Raw genomic sequence first — 9481 nt, forward strand, 5'->3', positions numbered from 1 at the left:
TCACATACATTGGTATTAGACGCCCTTGTGCAATTTGTGTAAGCATCCGAGTGCAATATGAAGACTGTTGTCACGTTTACTCCAAAAGAAGATGGCGAAGTGGTTAAGGCGTCTGGTATTCTGCTACCACTAGCCCTCCACCACTGGGTAGCGGAGTACGAGACCTACGTGGGGCTGTCGCCAGGTACTGGTCGTAGGTCAATGGTTTCTCCGGCTTTCCTCCACCACCACAACTTCGCGCGTTCTTAAATGAACAGAGCTGTTAATAGGACGTAAAACACTAACAAAACCAACCAACCAATGAAGAAAAAAACAAACAGTTCATAAGTACGATTGCTTTACTAATACGTTTAGACATGATGGAGAAGCTTCGGACAGACAAAGTGACGACAGACGCAGCACGTGTTGACCTTCAGGGGCATGGTGTACCAGGTAGGCTTGCCTTTGTTGATGCAGTAGACGGGTACTCCATATACCCGTGAGCCCCCGGGCACACACCTGTAGGCCTCCCCGGGGCGGATCCACACGTTCTTACACTCTTTGTTACTGCAGATATAAACAAATAATGGTCTTAACTTAAATACTGTGTGATTTTTCACGACAAAGACAAATACAATGCACACATGCGTTGGGTTTCAATTCTTCAATGTACAAACTAGCGTAACGAGTTATTGTTTTTCAAATCTACAATGGTCTTTCGAGTAGAACAATGCTAAAATGTAACAACGATCGTAATTGCTGTCGATCAACCCTACAATAAACCAATAGATTAATTCTGTTGTTTCTACTCTACAGTGAACGAGCAAGAGAAAGTGAGGTAGATCAGCTCGCATTGTATAACGAGAGCAGCCATAATGTCAACAATAGGATACATATGGATAAACCCCCAACTACTTATCGATTCAAAAGGAAAACAACTGGAACAGAGGAGACCCGAACATGAATGATAGCATTGTGAACCGGATATAGTATCAGGTGCTCCGGAAGTGTAAGGGTTTCCCATGTGACACTCGTAATGATGTTTCACTTCTTACACATTAAGTATTTCCATAAAAATGATCTTATTCATAGTGAATAAGTCTTTATTCACGGTAGACCCTGAATACCATTTCTAGTATTATGACAATCGTATATTCTGATTAGATTGTTGATTAGACGGAGAGGCTCTGGAAATGTAAACTTCGTAAGGTATGCTGAAATGTTGCAACTGGAGAAATGAAAATAGAATAGTAAGGTTTGTTAATAAATGATCGTTACTGTCATAATGTGGGTACTGTTTGTCATAGTATGCAAGAAGGCGAAGAAGATGATTCGAATCTGCGGTATCTTCACTATAGGCTGTAAGTGGGGAATGAGAATCAAGTAGTACTTGGAGTTCGTGTCTTTTAAAAAGTAATATAATATCGTAATGCAAAATAAATCTTCCTTATTATTTAGCAATCATGTAGTACTTACATGCATTCCACTGACGGATACTTGAAGCTGTTAAATGGACGGGACACTAAGCAGAATCGGGATTGGTAGATGACGTAGTTTCCGGTCTGTGTGAATGTTCGTCTCTCGTTACAGAGGTGGAGGAACGGTGACACGATATGAGGACTCAGCCATCCACCACAACTACAACACAGCATTGTCATCTATCATCACCAGAGGGACAAAAACCACAGAAGGTGTCGTGACCACCCAACACACAATTACAACACAGCATTGGCATATATTATCACCAGTGAAACAAAACCAGAAGAGGTGCCGTGACCATTCACCACAATAACAAAAATATATACAAATAAACGTTTCTTGCCAAATGTCATGACCATCCACAGCAACTGCAATAAAGCATGGAAGTTCATTGTCACACGACAATTATTAATAGCTCATTAATAATAAGCTATTAGTGTAGTACAACACACTAATAGCTGTAATAATAGTCCCAGGATCCAAAACACAGGATAAGCTGTCTTGACCACGCACTATTACTTACGAACATAATAGTCTGTCTTAATAATCCACTACAACCACAACACAGACATGACTACCGGTATGAAATGATTTAACCATTTACCTCAACTACAAACCATGTAACGGTGTGGAGGCGATATCATGAAAGACAATCGGACTTTCAGCAACCAGTTTAGTGCCAAACCAGATCGAATGGCTGTAGAGACCAAGCGAGTGTTTACTTGATGAAGGTCTCAAACCGTGCCTTGGTCAAGCAGAGCCCCAGCGAGGTCAAAGAGCGAGAAAGACTGAGAAAAAAACTAAGCGACGATGGGAAAACCAGACTCGCGGTATAGGGACATGTGCACTCTATATCCAAAATTAAAGGTAATACTGCTTTATTAGGTTGCTTTTCCAGTGATGCACTTTAACACTTGGACATGAACGATAGCTCAGCAACGTCTAGTATTGTTATTAGCTGGATGGGTTCTCGCTAGTACGTATAATATTTGATGGAAGCTTAGTGGTCCTCAGGTAACTTTACTGGGCCAATTTCCGGTGGTTACAGAAGGTACATAGGAAGGAAGGACCCACACAATTCCAAACGAGACTTATCGCAATCTTTCTTCCATACAATATTCACATATTCCAAATTGTGGAGCATCAATCTCTAGAGAATTTGAATGCTATCAATACAATATAAGTTAAATAATAAACCTTGGTGTTCATTGTTAGGTCTATTCTGATCGCTCCGTACAAATTCATGTAAAGCGTTACTCAAAGATTGTGTCTGATAACATTATAAACCTACAAATTACTAACCTTTGTGATGCTCGTGTGCCTTCCCATATCTCTCCGCGGTATTTTTTGGGGTTAGCTCTGAATCAGAAAAAAAAATATCGCATGAAATATTTTTAGCAATATCATTAATAATGATGCGTGGCGATTGTTCCGATTGTTCCGACAAAAAGTAACGTACTAACATACAGCAAAGGACATCCTCTGTATGTCTTCCTAACTTTGCGATGCAATAATGAATCACGTTTTAACTTATTTTTGGATGATTGAAAACATTTCCCTGTATTCCTGTTGTATCTCTGATACATATCTCTTTTTATACCCATTGATCATGGATTTAGAATAGGCCTCAGACAAATGGAATTGATAGACCACTGAATGCTGCCTTTTCTACATGGGACTCACGACATAATTGATTCTGGCGTATGCCATAATACTTGATCTAGAATTTCGATAGACCTCTGGCATCTACACTCATACTTACGTTAGAATCTCGATAGACCTCTAGCTAGCTGATTACTGCAATGAAAATCAGTATGCCCCTGACAAATGTAATCTCGGTAGATTTCTGATCACTGAGTTTGTACTTACGTTGAACCTACAGTAGACCATTACCCACTAGTCCTGTACATATGCTGAAATTTCTAAAAAAAAATTTTAACAAATGGGATCACTGTAGATCTCTGACCATTGCACTTGTCCAGACTCCTTACACTTGAATCTCGATTTTTGTTTGTTTGTTTGTGTTTTGTGTCCTATTCACAGACATGGTCACTTAAGGACGTGCATGGTTTCGGTGGTGGAGGAAAGCCGGAGTTCCCGGAGAAAAACCACCGACCTACGGTCAGTACCTGGCGACTATCCCACGTGGGTATCGAACCCGCGACCCAGTGGTGGAGGGCTAGTTGTAGCAAAATGTCAGACGCCTTAACCACTTAGCCATCGCGGTCCCTTGCATCTCGAGAGTACACTAGATCCGACTACTGTTTTTGTACTTACGCCGGAAACTCGATAGACCTGTACAACGAATGGAACCTCGGTATGTATTCTGCACCAGTACTTACGCTGGAATCTCAATTTTCTTCTGACGCTTTGAGAGTTTGATCCCTTCCTTGTTTGTTACTTTTTCATAGCCGGGGTCGATCTCCTTTACTTCGGGGAATTTACACGTGACAGGCAATGGATCGTGGCAGCTTACTGCGATCAGGGTCGCCAGAACACCTAGCAACTGATACGTAAAATGTAAACTAGTTGTCAATACAATTACAGAATTACAAATATAGGTGATATGTTTGTTTTTGTATTAAAAAAAAAACAACATCTGTATATTTAAGTAACACAAATACATGAACATCATATCGTCAACATAAATTCATAAATTCATCAATTCAAAGTGGAACTTGCACGAACAATTCAGGAACAAAAAAGGCAATAAAATAAAAAGAAAGACATCATGAACACGTGCTCCAGAAGAGGAGGTAATACCTATACCACATGTAGCATGTACATTTTACAAGTGATTTGTTTGTGGATGTCTATTGCAAATATAAGTGATATGTGTGTTGATGTATGTTACAAAGTCAAGATATATGTTTGTTAGTTAACCAGGGTTTTTATTCATTATTCCAGCACATGGCATACACTCAATTTCAAGCCTACATCTTTAATGATTTCCTCTCGTATATTCTATCAAAAACAGTGTTATGTTTATCCCGTTGACTATCCAATGTCAATAAAATATGTTTGAATCAATCAAGAAAACCCCCATCTATAGCGTAAAAGCTGAAAGCTTTTATATATTCCTCTCAGAGGTTAATTTGTAAATGTTCACTACAAAGAGAAATTATATGTTTGTTGATGTATATTTTAAAGAAGAAAGTGATATTATCATTAACAATATGGATTTCAGTTCCTCAATGCATTTCCTATTCCAGATATAGAAAAAACGTATCAAATACATAACAACAAATTCCCTGACTTACCGACAGTGATACGGACATTGCCATATCCGCTTTGGTATCCTCCGACGTGTGTGTTCACTATATCAGTATATCAAAGTCACAAATGAGTATGGAAATATTTCAATATAATGCATGAGTAGCGAGCCATCTGCGACCAATTTGCCTTCAAAGTCAGGTTTGTATACTTTGCTGATGGTAACAATAATTTTTGTCAATAAAACCATCCTACTAGAAAACTTACAATCTTTGCCCCAGACCACCAGCTTAAATTCAGCAAGAGACGTATCACAAACGTCACCGCTGAGGCTGGGTCAGTGGATTATTTTGTGTATTTTATACACCAGCATGTGGACAGGGCTAAAAACTTCAATTGTTATTTCATATATTGCTACTGTGATCGAGTCAATGAATGTTTGTGATCGCTCATTCACCGCCACTGTGGCCGAGTCCGTAGTGTTTTTGGTGGTATTCCATTCACCACTGTGGCTGGGTTAACAATTTTATTAGTGGTATTCCATTCACCACTGAGGCCGAGTCCGTAGTTTTTTTGGTGGTATTCCATTCACCACTGTGGCTAGGTTAATAGTTTTATTAGTGGTATTCCATACACCACTGTGGCTAGGTTAATAGTTTTTTTTGTGGTATTCCATACACCACTGTGGCTAGGTTAATAGTTTTAGTTGTGGTATTCCATACACCACTGTGGCTAGGTTAATAGTTTTTTTTGTGGTATTCCATACACCACTGTGGCTAGGTTAATAGTTTTTTTTGTGGTATTCCATACACCACTGTGGCTAGGGTAATAGTTTTATTTGTGGGATTCCATACACCACTGTGGCTAGGTTAATAGTTTTATTCGTGGTATTCCATACACCACTGTGGCTAGGTTAATAGTTTTTTTTGTGGTATTCCATACACCACTGTGGCTAGGTTAATAGTTTTATTTGTGGTATTCCATACACCACTGTGGCTAGGTTAATAGTTTTTTTGGTGGTATTCCATACAAAACTGTGGCTGGGTTAGTAGATATCATAATCACAATTGAAACAGGGTCGTTGGATTAAAAAAGTCACAAATAAGAAGGTTGTCTTGACCCGTCTGCCGAAGAACGGTTTTCGATTATTCTGTAAAGTTTGGCAGTGTTTCAACCCCATCCACGCTTTCTAGAGAAAAAGAAAAAATATATATCGAAGTTTCAACAAAACCACAAGGCAATCTAGTGAGCATAATAAAAAAAAAAACATCGACCTAATATCACACAAATTGATAGCATATTTCCCCCATCTTTGGAAACCCTTTGTTGTAAGTTTGTCCGTCAGCAGTCGACATCTTTCACAAAAGTCGTGATGTTCGGAGCAATCTCTTGAGTACCGAATCAACTGCGACCTATAAACACCGTAGATAGGGGAAGCAGGGATGTTGCTATCAAGAAATGGGAAGTTCACGATCGGAAAGTCGAAATCGTCCCGCTTAATATACAGCTTAGCAGTTAGTCGTCACTTTCGGCCATGTTGTAAGCAAAGATCGAGGGAAGCGGCTAAAGTTGAAAAGTCTATGGTGTCCAAGCTTGATTTCAAGCCCACGAGGGTCGATAGATGTGGTAAATGAATTTCGTGTTATTCAAAGACAGCACATCACCGATATAACTGAATATGAAATTGAAGGACTTGGCTAGGTTTTTATTTCCAGTCCTAAAGAGTTCATCAATGAATTCAGCTTCGTATGAAAACAGAAACAAATCGGCCTGAAGAGCATCCCCGATATCCAGGCGTTTCGCTCACTTTCGCTCTCTACACCCCTGGAATATGTCATAGTAAAATTGAAGGCACGAAGATAGCTGTTTGAATGGTCTCAGGTAACAAAAACTGACCAATCGCTAGGCCGATACCTGTCCTTTAAAGATTACAAAGGAAAGACGCCCGACTTCAAAGCCTGTCAATTTTTACCGTTACGTGAACGCGAAATTCTTTTGATGTACATTTAAGGATCGAACTAGTCTTCTTGTCTCATCAACAAGGTGGTCACACTGAGCCTTCGATTTTGCTATGACATAACCCCGTGAAATCGAGGATGCCTGAAGAGGGGCACAGTTTTTTTCAACAAGAATGCCTACAGTCTGCTGAAAAATCATGCCACCGAACTCAACAACGATATCGTCAACCAGGAACTCAACCATTCTCACAATATCGTCCTCTGTATACTTCAGTTTGGCCTTTGTTGTACTTTGAACAAAATAAGCTCCAAAATACTTTACAACTATATATTTATATCGCCGTTTTCTTTCTTAGAAAGGAAAGCTTGCATAACAAGAGCACGTGATCGTTCCCTCTGTTTGGTATGATGAATGGTAATGTAACAAGATTGTATGGAGACTTTCGGCACACTGGTAATCTTCATCCTTTACATATGATGTATACCAACATTCATTATGCTGAACAGCAAGAAGAATTGGAAAATTTGTCATGTTTGTCTAAAAGTAGGCTGAAATTAGGATCAAAGTCATGTTTTGTCTAACACTGGACTGAAAAGATCTTTGTATTTTGATTACTGATAGTTAGTAACTGGACTTATCGTTAGTAACTGGACTTATAGTTAGTAACTGGACTTATAGTTAGTAACTGGACTTATCGTTAGTAACTGGACTTATAGTTAGTAACTGGACTTATAGTTAGTAACTGGACTTACAGTTAGTAACTGGACTTATAGTTAGTTACTGGACTTATAGTTAGTAAATGACGGTAACTTGAATTATGTTTATCATTGATAACTGATGGTAGCTTGACTTGTGATTTTAACTGATAAACCACGGTAACATGACTTGTATTTATAACTGATAACTAGTTTTAAGTAGGCTGGTGTTTATATATAAGTGATAACGGACGGCTACTGCGCTAGGTACAGCTTTATATCTATAAAAGCGTTTCACTGAATGATATGTGACATACAGATGACATATTAATGCTATACCTTAAACCTTTAATGCGAGCTTGTCTAAATCGGATAAAGACTTAAAGTGGAAGCAGATGATGAAATACACCTTTGTACATATAAAAGCATAACAGTCATAAATCGTGTACAGTGACACATGAATGAATAATATACCGACTACCCTGTGATCAATTTTAACGCATTGTGTATTATTTTACCGATGACCTGTTGCATTAAATTCGCCGAGTATCAAGTAGAATGTATATATCAGTAACACACATGCAATTTGTATAACAGGAATACAGGTCTATAATACAGGTCTATAATACAGGTCTATAAAATAGTTTCCAAAAACAGCAAACAAAGATATTATCCAGGAGGGGAATTCAACAAATGTTAAGAAGAACCAATGCAACTACATCGTAATGAAAAAACAAGTAAGGAGCATTCAGTACACAAATAAGTAACTTTTAATTGTGAATTTAATTTGGATAGGCTAAATTCTACAGACATGAATCTAGAAATTGGAGTAGGGGTAGATAAACTTTTTGTTGGCTTGTCATATGACTATGACAACTTAATAACTGTTTCTCTCGAACAAAGATACAAGTGCGGGCGAACTTTGTCACTTTTTAAATGGAACTTAAAGGGAGTCAAATTGTAGACGTTGGAATAATGTGAAAAGTATTTTTTATTTACGGTTTAAAAGGTTGACACCGCCCCCCCCCCCCCCCCCCCCCAAAAAAAACAAACAAAAAAACTTGTCAGAAGATTGGATGGCCAAAAAAGTGCCTTGTCTTGGGGCAAGTTCGGGCAGGGGATAGTCTGGGGGTAAGTACGGCCCACGTTGGAATCAGCATATTTAATTTATGACGTTGTAAAGCATGCAACGTCATATTCTCCCGCCAATTTCACGACCTGACCCGATATCACGGGCGGAACCTACCCCAAATTGATACTTATTACAGTAACTACGAAAGATCATGTGTAAATATGTCAGTGTGTTATACGTATGATATAAATAAGTAGCAATTCGGTTTACAGAAAGTTTGCAAAACTAGAAAGAATTTAGGTTTTAGAAATTAAGTAGTTGAGTCTTAATCGCCATTGTTTTCGTTTGAATGTCCCGCCCGGTCAACTGAATATTTGCTAATACCAAAAATATCAGGACTACCCGAACTTAACCCGTTCTCCCCTGGCCTGGATTGCTCATACATGTAAGCATGAATGCATGCACAGGTGCTGGACACACTAATATGACGTGTATGGTTTGATTGACAATTTTAATTTAAACGACTCCAAATCGTATTGGCGAATAATGCGCCGACTTGTTGGTAAAACTGGTATATCCGAATATATACTTCAATTTATGATAACAAACACGCTGAACTTGTGTTTGATGATAAAAAGAAGGCAGATTTACTGAATAATTTTTTTTGGTTCTGTACCCAACAAATTACTAATGAACCACATGATACTCCAGACTTTCCATCTAGATGTCAGAATAATATTAAAACAATACTTTTTCACAAAGAGAAGTAAAAGATATTCTTTAAACCCTGAAGTCTAATAAAGCACCCGGAAATGATAAGATTACTCAGGAAATGCTGAAACTGTTTGTGTACCCCTTCAAATACTATTTAATATGTCATTTTCCTAATGTAAATTTCCAAAACAATGGAATTTAGCAGTAGTAATGCATTTATTTTAAGAGGGCGAATGTTTTATTTCCTCAAATCATAGACCGATTTCACTTCTTAGTACGGTGAGTAAAGTTTTTGAAAGGGTCGTTCATAAACATCTGCATAATTATGTTATAAGTAATCAACTGATAGATATTTATCACAATATTTGTT

At 38.3% G+C, this 9481-nt stretch overlaps 1 protein-coding gene across 1 annotated transcript; it reads right to left on the bottom strand.

Moving 5' to 3' along the window:
• Nucleotides 1-324: 324 nt before the first annotated feature.
• On the bottom strand, nt 325-4805 carry LOC110448819. The gene is made up of 5 exons (XM_021495264.1): nt 4719-4805; nt 3801-3964; nt 2761-2817; nt 1456-1617; nt 325-546 (listed from the first exon to the last, which is right to left on the bottom strand). Exons 1-5 carry the CDS (start codon nt 4740-4742, stop codon nt 351-353), a joined length of 603 nt encoding a protein of 200 aa, XP_021350939.1. The 5' UTR covers nt 4743-4805; the 3' UTR covers nt 325-350.
• Nucleotides 4806-9481: the final 4676 nt, after the last annotated feature.

The sequence above is a fragment of the Mizuhopecten yessoensis genome, unplaced genomic scaffold, assembly GCF_002113885.1.
Source record: "Mizuhopecten yessoensis strain PY_sf001 unplaced genomic scaffold, ASM211388v2 scaffold4359, whole genome shotgun sequence".
NCBI classification, from domain to species: Eukaryota; Metazoa; Mollusca; class Bivalvia; order Pectinida; family Pectinidae; genus Mizuhopecten; species Mizuhopecten yessoensis.

What these genes read in the sequence shown, in the direction of transcription:
- LOC110448819 (XM_021495264.1), bottom strand. Translation starts at nt 4,742, where the DNA reads ATGGCAATGTCCGTATCACTGTCG. An exon ending in AAGAAAATTGAGATTCCAGC is followed by an intron (nt 2,818 to 3,800) that starts GTAAGTACTGGT and finishes TTTCTGATTCAG; the next exon opens with AGCTAACCCCAAAAAATACC. An exon ending in GGCACACGAGCATCACAAAG is followed by an intron (nt 1,618 to 2,760) that starts GTTAGTAATTTG and finishes GCTGTGTTGTAG; the next exon opens with TTGTGGTGGATGGCTGAGTC.